The following is a 19,479-nucleotide window of genomic DNA, read 5'->3' on the forward strand; positions in this document are numbered from 1 at the left end:
TTTTCCAGACTGCCTTTTACCCAAAAGGAGTCAACCCATTAATCTTCCTGACAGTCACTTTAGGGAAAGAAATGAAAAGTTAAATAAGTGATTTTACCTTTGCTAAAAGTAGTTCCTATTTGAAGTCCAATCAAATCAGTAATATGACTATAGAACTTACTTTTATCCCAGAGATGATTGAGGCAATATGAAGACTTTTTTTTCCCTCAGGCCCATTTCTGACTCAGGGTTTCCATTTATTTTTCTGTAAGATGGAGGTGATTCAGTTCAATTATTTTCTGAAGCTCTCACTATGCACCAGGTACTGAGTGAGGCACTGAAAATACAAAGACAACAGGGAAATATCAAGTGCCTTCAATGAGCTTACATTCTACAGCATCAGGAAGTAGAAAGTAACAGGTACCCCCAATTATAAATGTAGCCATATATTCAACTAAAATACAAGAAAATGGAAATAAGGAGGTAAACTCTAATACTTGGGGGTGAAGCTTCGTAACTACTCTGGGGATACTTCCATGGCTGATGCTAAGAGGTAAAATCCAATAACCAAACATCCTTACACTTATGCCAATAAACTACCCCAGGACTTCAGGAGTTAGAATAGAATGGGGACAACCTCGCTTCTACAAACAGTTGTCCTGGCCACCCTCCAGAAAACCACAGAGACACCCCAGCCATAACCTGAACTAGTCAGGATCGCCAGAGAGGCAGTCCTTAATTTCTGGGTGGCTGAGTCTTCCCTACCTTGGAGTGGTTCCTACTGTGAAGCTTTCTGATATTTAACAGATAGCAACTCCTGAGCCACGGGATGCCCTCCAGACAACATTCTCCATCCTGATACTGTGTTTTTATGTTAACAATTCTCTCTCTCTTCACAGCCTCTAATTCCTCTGTTGAACTCCAAGTTTGGATTGCCCTCCTCATCCTGACCCAGATTTCACTGTGGCATTTGGTGTATAAATCAGGCACAACCTCATAATAAACTCAAGGTTTCTATTTAAAGTACTGTAATTTACTTACTTCAATTCCTTGTAGGATTAAAAGTGTGTGCCCCTAAGTCAAAACCCATCCAGAAGTATTCAGCCTTTCAAGGCTGAAAATGGAGCAAAATGGACTGTCTGAAGCTAGGGAAATTCCAGGCTATGTGGATAAGTGAGCACACCCTGGTGCTACTAAAAGCCAATCATGGACAGCATCCATTTTGCCTGAAATTTCAACTTCTCCACCTCCAAAAAATTTGGCTTCCCCCCAAACAAAAAGCATTGGGGGGTGACGGGGGGAAGGAAAGAAGCCAACGAAAACAGCATCCCTATTTTTAGAGGACAGAAACCCATGCAATTGTCCAGGTCACAATTTTAACAGTGAGAGAAATTTTTAAGACAAAATCAGGAGAAAACAACTGGAGAGCTTATATGGCTCTAAAGATCTAATATGTTTGGAAGTGGCCTATCTGGGTACCATCAAAGGAAGGTCATGGTCTTCTCCTCTTGCGCTCCTCTCTTCCCCTGGCCAGGGCAGTTTTGACCACTGGGTTTCTCTTTTGCAGACCTAAGGATTCCTCCTCCATCCCACCCCATACCCACTCTGTCCCCTTTTACAAAGCAACCAAATAATTTAATGTGTTTTGTGCTTCAATAAACTTTTGTGTTCAAGTATTCTCACTCCTTGGTGACTGGACTTTTTCTTACTCACTGATTTTCATTAATTCCCTTCAACAACATTAAGTATCTCCTATAGGTTAGATTCAGTGAACAAGACAGATCCTGCCCTCAATGAATTATAGCACAAAAAAACAGCATAGCATTTCTCACATACACACACATATATGTTAAGGAAGTTGGAGTGGGGGAGGGCTTAACATCCAGGAGCATCAGGAAGTGGCATTTGAGCTGAGCCTTGAAAGAGGCAGACAGAGAAAAGAATGGAGAATCACATTCCAGGTCTGGGGGACAGACTATGCCTGACCCCAAGATAGGAGATGGACTGTCACATTCAGCAATAGAGCATGTAAAGGAGGGAAATGTAAAGAGCTTCTACTGCCAAAAAGAGGCATTTGTATTTTATTCTAGAGAGGCTATAGGAAATCACCCAAGCTTCTTGAGCTGGAGAGTGACAAGCCAGCACTTAGCACCTATGTGCCTGGCACATAGTAAGTTCTTAATAAACTTTGATCAATTGCCCGGTTGATTTTAGGAGCATCAATCTGACAGTGTAAGGTTTGGATTGGAAAGGAAGAGACCAGAGGTAACAAAACCAATCAGGTCATTTTAATAGACCAAACAAGAGGTGGTGAGAGCCTGAGCAAAGATGGTGAGTATAAGAGGGAAGAGGAATGATGTAACAGTCATTGATGGGCTAAAGCTGGCAAGTGAAGAAGGGAAAGAGAAATGTTAAGGATGACTCGGAGATTGCAAACCCGGGGGGAATGGAAGGCTGGGGATGCCCTTAAAAGACAAAGAGAATCTGATCCTACTCTAGTATGGCATTCACAGGCTACATTTCACAAGCATTTGCTAAGTGCCTACTATATATAAAGGCACTATGCAATCTAAAGAGGAACTAATTCCCTGCCCTTAAGGAGCTTCTGTTCTAGTAAAAATGGAGAAATAATAATAAGCAGATACACAAATAAGTCCGCAAAATACATTTCATCAGAAAAGGAAAGTGTAAGCAGAAGAGGCAGGTGATAGTTGATCCAAGTTTTCACATACTTTTAATTCAGGCTAGGAAATGACCCAGCTTTGAGGACACTCCCCAACTCAAGAACCTGCAGTGACTCCCTCTTGCCTTTCCTCTGTTTGACATTTGAAGCCCTTGTAGTTACTTAGCCTTAAAGGAAAGCAGTCAAAACTATGATGGAAGTTGTAAAGGCATCAGTTTAATTCTGATGTCAGGAAAAACTTCCTTTTTATCAGAGCTGTCCCAGAGTAGGATGGAGGGCTGAATTCACCTCCAACCCTACCCCCACCCTCAAATGAGCTCTTTCAGTCAAAGAGGAATAAGAACCTGGCAGATGATGATGCAACTGCAATTCTTAGTCATGTAGATATTGGATTCTGCCTGTATTAGTATTTGTAGATCCTCATGCATTAGCCTTTCATTGATGTGGTACAATTCACCAGCCTTTTCCTCCCAATAAATAGCTTTTGTACACATTGCTGTAGTTGGCAGCTACGTGTGGATTCTGTTGAACGCATCCATACAGTGCCTCTCCTTTCAAGGGTAAAGACAAGTCAAACTAGCCCCAAGGAAAGCTTTGAAGTTATATCTTCTGCCTTTAAGCTTCTTGGTACTTTTATGTGTAGCTAAGAGTGCTGAGAAGCTAAGCACTGCTAAGTTGCCGGTAGGTGTGACCAATAGGGCCTCTCCCATATGTGAAAATCACTAGTCTCACAGCTCAAAGAACATGTTGAGCTGAAAATCTATGTTGTGGCACTGCAGCGAGCAGCAATCGCTCTCCCTGGGTTCTCACCCATTCAACTTTTTAAAAAAACTACCATGTTTAGGCAGAGGACTTTGCTGATAACAACTACAAAGGCACTAAACAAGAAAATGAAGGGGAAAGACTCTTACTTTCATTTGGACATTGAGAGTCTCAGAGGTATATCCTGGGAGTTGAAGAAACAATCTTATAGAAAGGAGGAATAGATGAGGTGGGAGACAACACACACTCCTTCCTGATTTTGAAAAAAGCAGTTCCTGTAGAGCTAGATACTGCAGAAAGAATGACAGATTTAGAGAAGCAGCTCCAAAGATGACTTCCTTCAATGACTATTCACTTTCTAACACCATCCAAGAGATAGCTGGCAAACTAGATTGAAAACGGGAAGTGGATTCCAAGTGTCCCCTCCAGAACATGATCACTTTGAAACCTCAGGCAGGATCCCTTACCCTCTGAGTGCCCCAAGAGGCCAGGGCTTTTCTCAGAGAGTCACTTATACAAGGATTGCTACAACTTCTTAATAGAAAGAGTCTCTCATTCATGAAATACAAGTCCAGATACTAATACATTGTTGGTGAAGTGTGAACAAATCCAACCATTCTGGAAAGCAATTTGGAACTATGCTCAAAGGACTATCAAACTGTGCATACCCTTTGACCCAACAGTGTTTCTATTGGGCTTATATCCCAAAGAGACTTAAAGGAGGGAAAGGCACCCACATGTGCAAAAATGTTTGTGGCAGATCTTTTTTGCAGTGTCAAGAAACTGGAAACTGAGTGGATGTCTATCAATTGGAGAATAAGCTATATAATAATATAATAAGTTATGGAATATGAATGTTATAGAATATTATTGTTCTATAAGAAATGACCAGCAGGATGATTTCAGAGAGGCTTGAAGAGAATTACACAAACTGATGCTGAGTGAAATGAGCAGAACTAGGAGATCATTGTACACGTCAGCAGCAAGATTATATGATGATCAATTCTGATGGACGTGGCTTTTTCCAACAATGAAATGATTGAGGCAAGTTCCGATAATCTTATGCTGAAGAAGCCAGAGAGAAGACTGTGGGAAATCAATGGGGAATGGATCACAACATGACATGTTCATTCTTTTTGTTGTGATTTACTTGGATTTTATTTTCTTTCTCATTTTTTTTTACTACTTGATCTGATTTTTCTTGTGCAGCAAGATAATTATATAAATATGTATGCCTATATTGGATTTCACATATTTTTACCATACTTAACATATATTGGGTTACATGCCATCTAGAGGAGGGGATGGGGAGAAAAACAGAGTAATTGGAACACAAAGTTTTTCAAAGGTCAGTGCTGAAAAAATGAAAATAAAAAACTTCAATAAAAAATAATTTTTTAAAAAAAAGGAAATACAAGTCCAGATCCAGGACTGGGGCAGATTGGCATCTTACTTCCCAGACCCTAGCTGCTTCATCGGTAAAAGAAAGAATTGGATAGGATAGTCACTTCTCTAGCTCAAGATCTAAGACTGTGATCTTAACTGATTTTTTATTTAAAATGATTGCTAGATTTCCAGGATTCCACCTTACCCCCATTCCTACTCTCAGTCTTTATAAACCTCAGCTCATTATTCTTAGTAGCTTGAAATGTTCTCACCACATTTCTTTTACTTTTATTCTAACCTGGATGGGGGTCAGATCCTTAAATTTGAGTTAATTACTCCAACCTATAATAACACTAGCTCTGTTAGCTTCCTCCCTCTCAAGATAAATAGAAGTCAAGAGAACAGTGCAGTTATTTTGAGATCCTCTACAGACTCATTATTCAGAGGAGAAATCATTTGCTATATCTCTATCTATTTCCTCAACGACAAAATGGGAATAACAAGCTATCTTTTCCAATTAGACACTGGACAGTGTAAGTTGATCTCTGAACATTCAGTGTAAGGAAGAAAAAAAAGTGACTGCTACGTCAGATATTAAAAGAGAAATCTAATCGGAAGCCTTGTCAACCCTGGATCTATGTCCTAATAAAGAAATCAGTCAGTCTCTCCAGGCTAAGTGTTTCTTCCAAGAGGAAATTCTACCTATCCTTGGTTCTTAGCTCAGTGACTGGGGAAGGCTCTAGTCAAAGTGTTGGAAAATGCTAATACAAAAACTCAAGAGCACTAATTGTTTTACATTGCTTAATTTCTCAGCTATTTTAAGACTCATTTGACATTTCGGAAAAGCTTGGAATCCAATAAATTTTCTTCCAGTCAAAGGAATTTTAAAATTATTACAATGACAATCGTCAAACCCCATAGTAATAGAAAATGACTTTTTTTTTAATAATTCAAAATTTTTCAAAACACCTGCCTCATTCTGAACCTGGAGTGGAGGGGAGGGAGAGGGGCAGAGAGGGTAAGGTCCTCACACCCTATTTTTAATTCCCATTTGGTCGATGTTAAAAGAATCCGTGGATACTTGGCAATTTTAAAAAGCAAATCAGACAGCACCCTCTAGTGCCCCATTTCTGTTTTCCAGTGAAACCTCAGTATGCATGGAAACAAACAAATCAAACCGGCATCTTTTTCCCTTTCTCTGAAACCCTAGATGCGGGATGCTGCTTAGAGAGTACACCAAATGCCAAGGACATTTTCTGAAGAGCAGCGCGAGATTTATTTTTATGCGAGTAGTGAGCAGCCTTCCAGGAAAATACCAGCTCTTGGCGCACCCCATGCAAATTTTGCCCTTAAAAATCTCTTCCCCCAGCGTGTTGACAAAAATAGCTGCTGAGAAAAATTAAGTATCTTTTTAAAATGCCGAGAAATAAACAATCTGATGGAGAAAACTACATGCAATATTTAGCGGTCCTTTTTCAAAACAATGTGTTCCTAAGGCACTGCTAGAATCGCTCCGTTCTGACTATTAGAAGTCCCTGCTTCGGAGAGTATAATTCAGCTCCTGAAATATGGCTATCATTTAAGATCCTCTCATCATCATAAAGGAATACAAGCAGGAAGAAAACCCCAAAGACTCTCCGTTCTTGATAAACTTGGCAGCTCAAAAATATTTGAGAGTCTGGGCTCTATGCTTTCCTATAAAACTCTTTTGTCATCTTAGGAGCTCCATGTTAGTGAGGGTTTTAGGTTTTAAGCACAAGACAAAGATTGTAAAATAGTTGGGGAGCTATGATTTTTTTTTTTACTTCTGTTAGATGAAATAATAATACCTTATGCTAATAGCACACCTTTCATTTCAAATGCCTTACAACCTGCATTTAAAAATGTTCAACCCTGAATCATGCTGCTTTTTGACAGAGAAATTAGAAGAGAAGTATTCAAATTTTTATCATGTATGGTACAAATTATTCCCTACCAAAATCTACAAATCCACCCCTAAGGATATCTTTTTTTTTTCAGCTCTAATTTTTTTTAAAGTGATGATTATTAAGCACTGCCTTGAAACAACACATTGGTGTGGATGTGGTCTTATATTTGGAAGAAAGAATTTGTGAATCAGAACTCGAGTTTGTTTCCTAACTCTGGGATTACTTTGCTAAACAAACAAACAACAACAACAACAAAGCCCAGGCTCACCTATTTACTCTGCTAAGTTGTAAGGGAAAGGGAAAGTAGCATTGCTCATTTAGAGTTGCTTGGGTAAGCCAGGAAGTCCTGGGTTTGAATCTTACCTCTGAGCCATCATAGGTCATGATGAGTCATTTGATATCTCAATGTCCATGACAACTTTTTAATACTAAATTACAGAAGAATTGCCTACTGCCCTGGGTAGCCAGAATTCCCTCACACTGATGAAATTACAAATTTGAGTAGATAATAAATAAATAAAAGAGCCTTAAAATGTCTTTTACAAATATACAAATATATATTTACTTTAAATAATCTTTGATTCTTACCTTGTTAAAAGAAATCATTAGGATAGGGTTTACTTCTTGATGTTAAATCCTTCATTTACAGGGAATTGCTACTGAATTAAATCAGGACATCTAATACTTACTCTCAGTCTGACAATGGATATTGCCCAGTCTGTCCATAGTACCTATTTCCTGAGTTGCTATGAGAATCAAAGGAGGCAGTGTGTTTAAAGCACTTTGCAAACCATAAAGCACTCTAAAAATATTGACTATTATTACAACTAAAAGGCAGTAGCATCCTTGTAATTCCAAGATAGTCTTCCCCTTCCCCCATTTCTCTAAATTTGGTTGCTAAACACATCCTTAATGCCACAGTCCTTACTGTTCCATAGATGTCATTTACATAACTACCTGAAACATTCAGATCAGAGAATTACTGACTGTATATTCAATCATACTTTCCATAAGTCATATTTCATGACAGCAAAATGTTACTGGAAATATCTGCATCCATGCAGAAGAGGAGGGGTTCTATGCTGTTGAGGAGCAACATGCAGAAAGCAATTTAGCAAACTAATTTGACACAGAGAAAGCAATTTAACATATAATGTAAAAGCTTCTCTGTGTCATATCAGAACATTCAAGGCATTGAGTGGGAAGAACAGTGGAGAGCTCTGAATAATTTCTACCCTAAAAGAACCCTAAACTCAAAGTGCTGATTTTGTAGACCCAAGTTAGAAGAAGAGTAGGCGTATTCTGCATATTCATTCAAAATGAACGGAAATTGGGGTGGGGGAGACAGTCTTTGAGACCTCTGCTGCTATGGCATAGACTATAACCAAGAAATCTCCCTTCTTTTTTCTGTTTTAAAAAAAAAAAAAAAAAAGTTTTCTCATAAACAATACTGAACAGCAATACAATTAATATTATTTTACAACTGTTTACAACTCAATGAAATTAATTTCAATTAATTTCAAAATAATATTATTATTTTACCCCTTTTCCATCACCAACAAGATCTTTGTCTATTCATCTCCATCCATTTTTTCCTTTTAAATGATCAGTGTATATTATGTTCTTCTGACTTTGCTTTTTTTTTGCTCTGCATTATTTAATAGTTTGCCCCTTCATATTTCCTTAGATTCCTCATGCTCACCCATCTTAATTACATTATAACATTCTATTACATTAATGTGCCAGCCACAATTTGTTTATTCATTCTCCTACTGTTGGACATTTAGGTAACTAGTTTTTTGCAGTAACAAATTTGCTATTATGAATATACACAGATATATGTGTGGGTATCTATATCTGTATATATAGATAGATATAGATATAGATATAGATACCCACACATACACACACATATAGAACACTTTCAGGTTAAAATGCTCCTTAGCTTTTTTTCTAAAAGAACTTTTAGACGAGGTTAATTTTTATAAGAAAATGACTGCCATCAAATAATGTTAAATGGCTTTCTATAACTAAACTTGGGGAGGAAGGGAGGGAAGGAAGAAAAGCATTGCCTGATAAGTCTTGAGCTTCTAATCCATTCCAAACCAGGGAAAAGAAGCATATTGAATATATTGTAAAAGCATGAGACAAGTTTAAGCACTCACACCATTTAGGCAAGTTGCTCTGAAATCACAGATAGTTAGAATTTACTTAACCAACATTGCATTATTGTAAACATTCTAGAAATCACTATTTGCAACTGATATGACACAAGATGACTTTCTGGGGTGCAGATTGGGCAGTGGCCAAGCACATATGTAATAGAAATTGTTTTTACTGACATGCCATTGAATAACTTCTCCCTCACACACAAAAGGACACTGAGGAGGATAGAATTTAGAATTGTAAAGAAATGCAGAGGCCATCTATTCTAATCTCCTCATATTATATATGAGACAGCAGAGACCCAGAGAAGGCCATGTGAGTAATATATGGCAGAGCTGAGATCTGAACCCAATGCTTCTGACTCCAAATTCAGGGCTCATCCTACTACCCCAGACTCAATTCCTCAACCTCATTTTTCTCACCCTACTTTTAAGTGGAATTTCCCAGTGTTTTGTTTAGCTGATAAATCCACAGCCCTGCAAAAATTACAAGTATGTCTTTGAACGTAACTAGCAAAAGCTCTAAAAAGGCCTCTCCTTGGATGCTCCTGTCTTTTTAATGAAAACAATGATTCTTTCTTACATAACTTTGTAAATGTGATTTTTAAAAGTCACCAATCAAAACCAGAACTGGAACTCCATCGCCTCTAAGTTTTCTTGCTCCTTGGAGGGGCTGCTCCTAAGTTATAAATGTAGCAGGGAACATACCAGGGACCTCTAATCTGGCAGATTGGGGCCTATGGAGACCACCTTTTCTCGAATGTCCTGAAGGACTTAGATTTTGGGATGACACAACAATGCCTTATTGGTTCCCTTGTCACTATAAAGGAGATGAGGAGAGGTTTAAAGAGATTGTGATAGGCTCTAGCCAGGAGGGAATGGTCCCAATGACTCTTGTTCTCCCTCAGTCATGTTAGAATTCTCTCTCAAATTTCTAATACTGGGGAAAGGGTTTCTTTCTGCCTTCTCTCCCCCCCCCCAAAAAAAATACAAACTACTAGCACATGGCAACAAGAATGAGTTTTTCTTGCCTAGGTGAAACTAGATTTTAGGGACCTACTCACTTCTGTTTTGTCTTTCCTTCCACAAGTACAAATGATCAATGACACCGGAGTACTGAGATCAGGAGTTTCTGAATATGTGTGCTGGTTGCCCAGTAGGAAGTGATCTTTGCAATAACTTTTTGAAGAAAAATATGACAAATTCCTATCTATGAAAATCTAAAAGTGCTTAAAACTGGGTTCAACTCACCAACAGATTTGAAATTGTAAGCTATGAGGACAGAGCAAGAGAGTGGAAAAAGTGAAATAGATTTACATCAACATCATAAGCTTCTGGGAAAATGATGGGGTTACTGTTTCATGCTCTGAGCATTTTGTCAAAGTGCACTTTATGTATTTTAAATATTTCTTTTGTGTTGGAAAAAAATAACTGTCCTATATCTGATACTACTTTGTATATTGAGTAACCTTTTAGAAGAAATTGTGTTGATCCCTTTTAAGAGAGAACCTAAAAATGAACCATCCCTAAATTTTGTTTAGACATTTTTCCCAGAGGTCTACTCTGAACTAGGGGGCAAAATGAGTGAATGGGATAAACTGAGTGAAGACCTCTCATAAGGATGTAGTTTCAATCTATGCCCTAAATGTGACTTGAGACTTTGCAATAACAAGTTAAGCTACAGTTAAAAGCTGCAAGTGTTTAATTATCTTAGATAAACATTTCCTTCTGGTCCCCCCCCCCCACTTTCCATTAGCATTTTAAATACCCAGTACTGTAAAGTGTGTTCCGGGTTCAACATTTAGTCTGTGGATAAATTAGACTCTCCAGCCAATGGGAGAAAAGTGGGGGCTTCTGGTTAGGATCTATATAATCCTGGGTTTGCAGTTTGCATTTTGCAGTCCTTCAATGACTCTTTGTCTGTTAGGATTTGCCCTTTGTTAAGAAATGAAAATAAATCCCTTTATGCTTTTCTTACTCTGAGAGAATCTGATTTTAATTTAGGTTCACTGTCCCATACATGAGCTAGGAGAGTGAGAAAAGCTAGGTCCAGCTCTTTTAGAGGTCAAGCTTTCCCAGGACTTAGCCAGATTCACCTGGACTCTTCTCCAGCCCTGATCTTGCAACCAGGCTACCAGTCTGGCACAAAGATCATTAAAGATTTAAGTTATAATCCCCATATTAATCACTCCCATCCTGGTCCTATTGTTTCTGTGTCTTGCTCTATCTACCCCTAGACAAATAGAAGAGACAAGAACAAAAGAACTAGGAAAGGAGAAAAAGTTGGAATTTTCAGCTCTGTTGAGTCAGATAGGAGTTCTTTCCTAGAAACCTATAGATGAGGTGAGAAAAGGGGTAAGAAAGATGTTTATAGAAAGGAAAAGGGAAGCACACTTCTTGTGAAGCTCGCAAGAAGGTGTTAAAAGGATAGAACTACTGATCTAAATATGTGTTAAAGAATGTTAGAAAGTACAGTGAAAACAGGAATGTGCTGCTGAATGTTTAACAACCAGCTCTCCAAAGAAAAAAAACACTTAAATTTAATCTCCATTGTTAATATTTTCTCCAACTGTTTTTTTTTCTTTCTTTTTCTTTTCTTTTTTTGCTGAGGTAATTGGGGTTAAGTAACTTGCCCAAGGTCACACAGCTAGGAAGTGTTATGTATCTGGGTTCAAATTTGAGCTCAGGTCCTCCTGACTTAAGGGATGGTGTTCTATTCACTACACCAACTAGCTGCCCCTCCAACTGTTTCTTGATAAACCAGTGGTATCAAATTCAAATAGAAACATCTCAGCAGGCTAATTTAGAAAACCACAAATTAACATTATCTATACTGTATTATATTTTTATTTAGTTAGTTAGATTTTCCCCAACTACATTTTAATCTTATTCTGGCCCCATTGTGAAGTTTTGAGGACTACTTTGGAGCCAGAGGACCATGAATTTGATGTCTCTAGTCTAGACAATCAGCAAAATAATAAATCTAAACCCTAATTTTGTAACATTTCCACATTTCCAAAACAAAAACTCTCACTAAAAATTTAACTATTTATCTCTCCAACCAATACGTGCCACTTAGAGAACAAAAGGATGATTTTACCATTCAGAAAGTAATGAATTTAAGTCACCTAGAATCAGGAACTCAGGAATGAAGTGTGACAAGAAAATAACAGAGGGAAAGAACTTCAACTGCATGATGGAATTCTGAGGAAACCAAACTAAAACAGAGTAGAAAAAAACTAAGGGCCTCAGTTGATGCTATCAGATTTTTTATTTATTTATTCATTTCATTGGAAGAGCTTCCTTCAATGAGGTTACAGTTTGTAAGACACCATCTTCTATATTAGACTTTTCCTGATCCTCCCTCCCAGCCACAATCTCACTCCTAGCTTCTAGTGCCTCTTCAAAAAAAAATTACTTACATTTTGAATATATTCATGTATTCCCCAATAGAACATAAGATCTTGGCGGGCAGAGATGATTCCTTTTTGTCTTTGTTCACCCACTAACTGGCATGTGATTGGCACAGAAGAAGTGCTTGCTGATTTATTACAGTTTTAAGTGAATTGACTGGGGCCCTTGAAGTTTGTTAAATGACTTACCCACATTTGCACAGCTTGTTACCACATACTCACTTTTCATAAAACTACTTAAATGCTATGTGGATTTGTTTCTCCCTAATAAGTCTTCTTTTAATTTTTGCCCCTTGTAGGTTGCTTTTAAGGGTGATCCTGAGGCAGCTTTCATTCAACCCAGTTCTTCCTGACCTGACTCTAAAGCCAGTTCTTGACCCTTTCTGCTATTCTGTATCTCCTCTTATCTGTTATGCTCCACATCTTTATGTTAATGTTATTTTGTACTGACACATATCATTTCCTTTATGGGAAAAAAATGGTCTGATCATCTTTAACCCTAATATATAAACATTAAAGTCAAGCACTAGAAGTGGAAATAATTTTATTTAGCCTACTATTGCCCCAATAACTCTCAGATGGGAACATTTATATTTCTGTACTTTTCTGGAGTTTTAATCCCTGGCAGCTAAATGCTGATTCCATTTTGTTGGCTGTGGGCATAGATATTGGACAAGTAGGGGGCCTCAGTGTAAGCTGAAACAGAGCAATCTTATTTGGATGAAGCTTGAAAGCTATAACAGATGAGGCTGCTCGCTGCTTTCCTTTTCCAAAGCAGGGCTTGTTGAGGGAAGCTTGTTTTAATTTCCTTCTAAGTTAGAGGCGATGGCCTGCCCCAAAATGTCCTGCACAAAATTCATCCATCTACATTTATTAGGCCTTCCTAGTTTCAAAGACTTTTCACATCTTCCTTTGCCAACTTATCTGCTTCTGTCAAGATAACATCTAAAGCTTGAGATTCCAAATTTCATATGAAAGAAATATAGCCCCCAAAAACTGATCTAGAAGAAAAATGGGGCCCCAGAGTTTCATTAAAATCCATGAAATAGAACACTTGGCAAACACTCCTGGATAACAAAGCCCTTTGAGGCAAAAAAAAAAAAAAAAAAATTAAGAAATTCATATCCCTGAAAATCAGTGTTTGTTTTTTCCTTTTTTGTTCCAGGCAGAATCAATGAAATGAATCAAACTTCTCTTAAAAACTAATTTTAAAAGGAGCATGCACATTCTTCCAGCACAGAGATGTGCCTCAGAGATGCAAACCAACCTAATAGCAGCTCCAAAGAAGGATTCTTCTGGCTTTCATATGGGCAGGCAATAAAACCAACAAGAACAATTTCAGGTTAGACCCTCATTCACTGAATCTTGGTGCCTTCCCAAGGATCTCTATGGTCCCAAAGGCCCCATTTGCAAACCCAGCCCTCCTGCTGGCTTCCCCCTCCCTGCAACTGTTTCCACCCTGTGCATCCTGCCAGCATATGGGGATGGTGGAAGGACTCCAAAAGGAAGCAAACTAGTACCAGATAGACTTTGAATCAAGTAATCGATAGGGATATCAGTTAAAAGAACCTTTGTAAAGGTTCTTTCCTGAAACATTTTAGTTCCCCAAAATAACAATTCAGACAATGGGCTCTCATGGGCACTGAAGGTGAAGTGGGGAAACTCTGGCTAATCAAGTATTCCATTCATAGAGTTTTATTATCATAAAGATCACTAGTTTTCAAAAAGTGGAAATATTTTTAAAATGCTTCACACAAAAAGCCCTACTCAAAATACTTTTATTTTTCTGGTTGAAATCCTTTTTTTCCTTCAAAATTTCACTCAAGTAATATTTCTCTGAAAACTTCCTCAGCTCAATTCAAGAACCATTTCACAAATGTGAAGTGTGTGCCAGACATTGTGCTAGGGGCTGAGGATACAAACTCAGTTCTTGATTCAGTGACCTTCCAGTCAATCCCGGGATATTTTTGTACCAAAAAATATGCAAAATAAACCCAAAACAATGGGAGAAGCAATCTAGAGCAGTAATAGATAGAGAAGCCAATGCCTGTGAGTCAGGAAGACTTACTTTAGGGTCTTCTTTTGCTGAAAACTTACAATTGATCTGGGAGAATAAGTTAACTTCTCAGTGCTTCAGACAACTTTCTAAATTACATAAGAAGTGATTTTGATTCCCAGTCTATGAAGATCCTCAGTGGGAGCTTCCTTACTGGATGAAATTACAACAAAACACATAAAAAGTATGTGATGGGAGGGGGGGGTCAAGAAAGGCCTTGAGAAGAAGGTGCCATTTGAACCAACCCTGGGATGCAGTTATGGATGCCAAAAGGCAAAGGTAAAAAGGCAGAGCATCATAGGCATGAAGGAAGACCCATACAAAATCATGGAAGCATAAGATAGAACGTCATGAACTGGGAGTTGAGAGTAGGCTGTTTTGATTGGAATATAAGGTGTCACAGAAAGAGTAATGGGAAAACAGTCTAGAAAATTGATTGGAAGCAAGAAGTGAATGGTTTTATCTGCCAGCTGAGGAGTTTGGATCTTTTTTCAGTAGCAAGGGAGCTCCTTACTAAAGTTTATTAAGCTGGGAGTGACATTTCATTAATTTTTTTGCTGAGAGGAGGATAGATTAGAGAGAGTCAGAGTAACTAATCAGGAGCCTGTTGCAACAGTATGGACAGGCTAAGGCGATTACCACAATATGAAGAGGAGGTAAGGGTCTGAATTGAGGGGTTGTCATGGGAGTGGAAAAGATGTTATGGAAGTAGAATAGAGTTGGTAGCTGGTTGGTGATGGGAAGGGGATGAGGGAATGGGAAGAATTAATCATAATTGAGTTTAGGAACCTAGATGACTAGAGAAATTAGGAATAGTGAGTATGTTTAGGGGGAAAGAGAATGATTTCTGTTTTGAACATACTCAGCTTGCATTCATGGGACATCCAAATAGAAATGTCTGCAGAAAGAGATCACTTCTTCAGTTTTCTCAGAAAACTTGATCTGGATCTCATTTTTGTCTCTATGGCACTCTTCCTTGTCCTTACTCCTATTTTTATCACCTCTCTCCTTTTAGAATGTAAGCCCCTTGAAGGCAAGGATTGCCATTTCTCCTCTTTGTATCTCCAAGGCCTAGCATGCAGTAAATGTTTAATAAATAAAATTATAGACTGAGCTGAAAGGAAACATGGAGGCCATTGAATGCAACGCCCTATTTTTCAGATGAGGAGACTGAAGCCCAGGATAAATAGATAAGTGACTTGTTCTGGGTTATCTCTGAACAAGAGACATCTCTGACTATTATAACAGCCTTCTGACTGGTCTCCTTGACTCTCAACTATCTCTTCACTTCAGTTCATACTCCACTCAGCTGCTGCTGAAGATGATTTTCTAAAGTGTCTGACAGCTTTGGGAGTTACCCTGCTCAAGATCCTACAATGGCTCCTTAGTATCTCATGAAGCAAATATAAAATTTTCCACTTGACATTTAAAGTTCCCCTTACCTTGGTCCCTTCTTCCTTCTCCAGGCTTCTCATTTCTTAACTCCCCTTGTTAGACACTGATCCAACTCGAGTGGCTTAATTGCTGTTCTCATCTTTCTCCATCTGTATTTTTGTACTGAATATCTATTCTATACTTGCCTGGAAATGCACAGCTTCTCAACTCTGACTCAGTTTCCTTGCCTTCCTTCAAGACTAAGCTCAAAGCTCACCTTCTGCAGGAGGCTTTTCCCAACCAACCCCCCCAACTACTAATGCCTAACATAGTGAGGTTTTCTTATCAAGCCTATCTATCCATATACCTATCTATCTATCCACTTGTTATGCATACCTAATTATTTGTCTGTTATCTCTGCCATTAGAATCTAAGCTTCTAAAAGAAACTGGGTTTTGCCTGTATTTATATTGCCAATGCTTAGTGCAATGACTGACATAATAAGCATTTGATAAACGTTTGTTGGTGGATTCATAAGTCCTAAATGGCAGGATTTGAATCCAGGTGCTCAATCTCCAAATATAGCACTCAAACTATAGTGGTTATGTTTTTTTTTAATTGAATTGAATGTTTGCTTAATTGAAAACAGATATTTCAGGATCTTACAGTACCCAGAGGTTATTATCATGTTGACCATTAGTTTTCATTGTATTGTAGACTTATGGAAGATATGGATAACAGAAGTGTCAAATGAGTGAGATTTTTAAAAACAACCAACCATCTCTCTGATTATTTTTATTTTAAAAAATTCAAAGGGAATAACACTGATTTAATTCACATAGAAAACCATAACTTCTCCAGATCAGTGGGAGGGCACGCCATTAATTATCATTGACTAGCACTTTGAGCCCTGTTTTACTCATTCTTCATTCTTAATACTATTTTCCTGGCAGGTGAGGTGTATAGATTTTTCTTTCATCAATCCTTCCTTCTGCTGCCTGGGGAGGTACCAAATCAGAAAAAAATATTAATGTCTTAAAAATACAAGACCACTTACCAGGTCTATAAAAGCTTTCCAATGAAAATCTCCAATGGAAACTTTCTCCAAAGAAGCTTGTCAGAGTTTCTGAGTTCTGACAGGCTGTTTGAAAAGACTATCAAGCCTGCAGTCTGGGGGAAAAAAATAAACAGAAATGAAAAGCTATTTAAGAAACCAGTGAAGTAATGCTGAAAAGAAAATTAGGAGCTTTCACTTACTAAATATTGTGTAAACACACTCATTTAGAGTCCATTATTAACATACTTGGTTCTTTTTGCTCAAAGCAATCAGCATGCAGAAGGAGAAGATTCAAAATGATTCTCAGCTGCCACTCAGGAGTGCAGCCCTCTTTAGAAAGGTTAATCTTGACAAACACCCTTGTATTTCATGCACTTTTGTGGAGCACCTGAAGGCTGGCAAAGCATCAGCTGGAGAAACAACATTGATTTTACAGATAAGAAAAAGTGAAACAGTAAGGACACTACTGGGCCAAGAGCCCCAAGGGGAGCTGTAGCAGAAATCATTCTCAGGAATTCTGAACTTCACTAAGGAGCTCTAACAATTAAGACATAGCTCCCCATCAGCCTCCAGAATGAACACTTGGGAGTTTCCCTAATTAATTGCAAGCTTGTATCTCAAAGTCTCTTTTTTACTACCACGCTAGTAATTAGTATACAGAGGATAAAATAGAAACCACTTTCCAAAGCAAAAGCCACATCTAATTCTCCATAAAAGACTTTATTAATCTTATAGTATTTGTCTAGTGAACATAGACAATCTCAGAAATTCTCAGCCAAAGACTTATCCACAAAAGACAATTAAAGACTTCAGTATTCAGTTGACAATTAGAATCAATCAAGCATTTATTTATTAAGTGCTTCCTAAGGACCAGCCCTATACTAAGCACTAGGGATAAAAATATAAAGGAAGAAACACTCCTTACTCTCCAGGAGTTTATATTCTAAAAGAAGAGACAGCATGTACACACAGAATAATATAAAGGAAGTTACTCAAAGTAATTGGGTAGATTTTGCTTTTCTTGCTTTTTCAGTGGGTGGTGGAGGGGACATGGAAGAAAGAATTTGCAACTGAAGATAAAATAAAATAGAATTTTGAAAAACTAGGCAGGGGAAGATTTGACCTTATATAGATGTTACCAGATTTGGTGGAATGAAACCCATGACTGCACCATGGCTCTGGGTGGCTCTTCTGATTCAAAAGAAATAGGATAGATCAGGTTGTGCTATATTAATAAGTCATGAGTATATTCAAGAGCCAAAAAGAAGGAGATAAAGTATGACAGAAAGTATTTGGATGAAGGTCAATGGAGGGCAAACAGAAAAATGATTTTGTTGAGGGTGAGACACCCTAATAGCATTTGGGGTCCCCAGCTTGGTATCAAAGGTTTTGCTAAAGAATTCACAGTCCCAGTATCCAAGTTGGGTTTGGCAAAAGGGGTTTATTTCCACTGAGCAGTTCTCAGTGGGCTTGATGCTAATTAGGAAAATAGTGAAGTTTTGGGAGACAGAGTTCAATTTTATTTAGCCTTTTGTGGCCCAGGGCTAAGGAGCAATCTCTGGATGAATTGAGTGAGTAATCTCCAGGTCACTTATGGGTAGTGATTACTTTAGGAGTTTCCTGAGGGCAGAAACTAAAGAGTGATCTCCAATGGAATTGAGGAATGGGATTATTTTAGGAGTTTCCCCGAGGCCAGGTGAAAGGGTGGGAGTTATTTTAGGAGTTTTCCTGAGGCCAGATGAAAAGGGAGGGGTTGTGAGCCAGAACCAGGAGCTTCAGGGTTTTCAGACTCAGTTCCCCCATAAAGATCAGGGGACCACAGAGTCCTATTACATCAGTTTTGTCACAGAATGTCCTACAAATTGCCTGACAAGAAAGAGGAATTAAATGAGGCTTTGAGGAATATATTTTAATGCTGGAGAAACTGAGGCAAGGTGGTAGAAATTAGAGAGTTTTTAATATTTTATTTGGATTTCTGAGATGGAGAGATTGTCCTGGGGGCATGATGCCCCCAGAGCTAATATGCAAAGCATCCAGCAGCCAATATGAGTTCTCAATGACATATATATCCTTGGCTCCAAACTCGGGACTCTAAGACAAAGGAGAGTGGAGTCCAGACTCTGGTGATCAGGACTCTCCAGGCAGGGACCATCAATCTGGTTCTGACAGGTTTGGGGGTAGAACCATAAATTCTTGATGACTTAAGAGGAGTTAGGAGCCAGGAAGTGTGAACTCTCCCTTATCTTGAGTTTACACATTTACAATTTATAACTTTAGAGTAACTAGCCCTGAGTATATCAGTCCTAATGAACTGGAGGGGGGAGGTTGCAACTAAGGGGATTAAGGTTGATCAATTTAGGGAAACTGAGGCAGGACCATTAGAGAAACTGGGGCAGAACATTAAGGGAAACTGAGGCAGGACAATAAAAGGAAACTGTGGTACAACAACATAAGGGCATGATATTATGATGATTGAGGTGGGGGTGCAATTACCCAGAAAGCTGCTGTAACCTTCCCACTCTGTCAAAAACAGAGTAATTCATGACATCTTAAATTACCTTATTGATAATTTCATCCTTCAAAAAGTAGAGGAACCAAGAAGGGAAAATGTATCCTGGGTCTCACTAACAGGTAAGTGATGGCAACTCTGGTAGAGAATGACCAGCTCTTACTATA

The 19,479-nt window shown here is 38.4% G+C and overlaps 1 protein-coding gene and 1 long non-coding RNA gene across 2 annotated transcripts in view; one reads left to right on the forward strand and one right to left on the reverse strand.

The window, feature by feature from the left end:
* The window catches only part of LOC141562619 (tubulin-specific chaperone cofactor E-like protein), a 162,644-nt gene extending 160,983 nt beyond the window's left edge, over positions 1 to 1,661 (forward strand). Inside the window, exon 31 of the mRNA XM_074302627.1 lies at positions 879 to 1,661. Within this exon, the coding sequence (XP_074158728.1) occupies positions 879 to 979 (101 nt within the window). The 3' untranslated portion in view covers positions 980 to 1,661. The remainder of the gene's footprint in view (positions 1 to 878) is intronic.
* Positions 1 to 16,903, reverse strand: part of LOC141562621 (uncharacterized) — a 118,269-nt gene extending 101,366 nt beyond the window's left edge. Inside the window, exons 1-2 of the long non-coding RNA XR_012488213.1 lie at positions 16,804 to 16,903; positions 161 to 316 (exon numbers count right to left, since the gene is read on the reverse strand). This is a non-coding gene — a long non-coding RNA (uncharacterized LOC141562621). The remainder of the gene's footprint in view (positions 1 to 160; positions 317 to 16,803) is intronic.
* Between the last annotated feature and the right edge of the window lie 2,576 nt (positions 16,904 to 19,479).

The sequence above is a fragment of the Sminthopsis crassicaudata genome, chromosome 3 (genome assembly GCF_048593235.1).
Source record: "Sminthopsis crassicaudata isolate SCR6 chromosome 3, ASM4859323v1, whole genome shotgun sequence".
Taxonomy (NCBI): domain Eukaryota; kingdom Metazoa; phylum Chordata; class Mammalia; order Dasyuromorphia; family Dasyuridae; genus Sminthopsis; species Sminthopsis crassicaudata.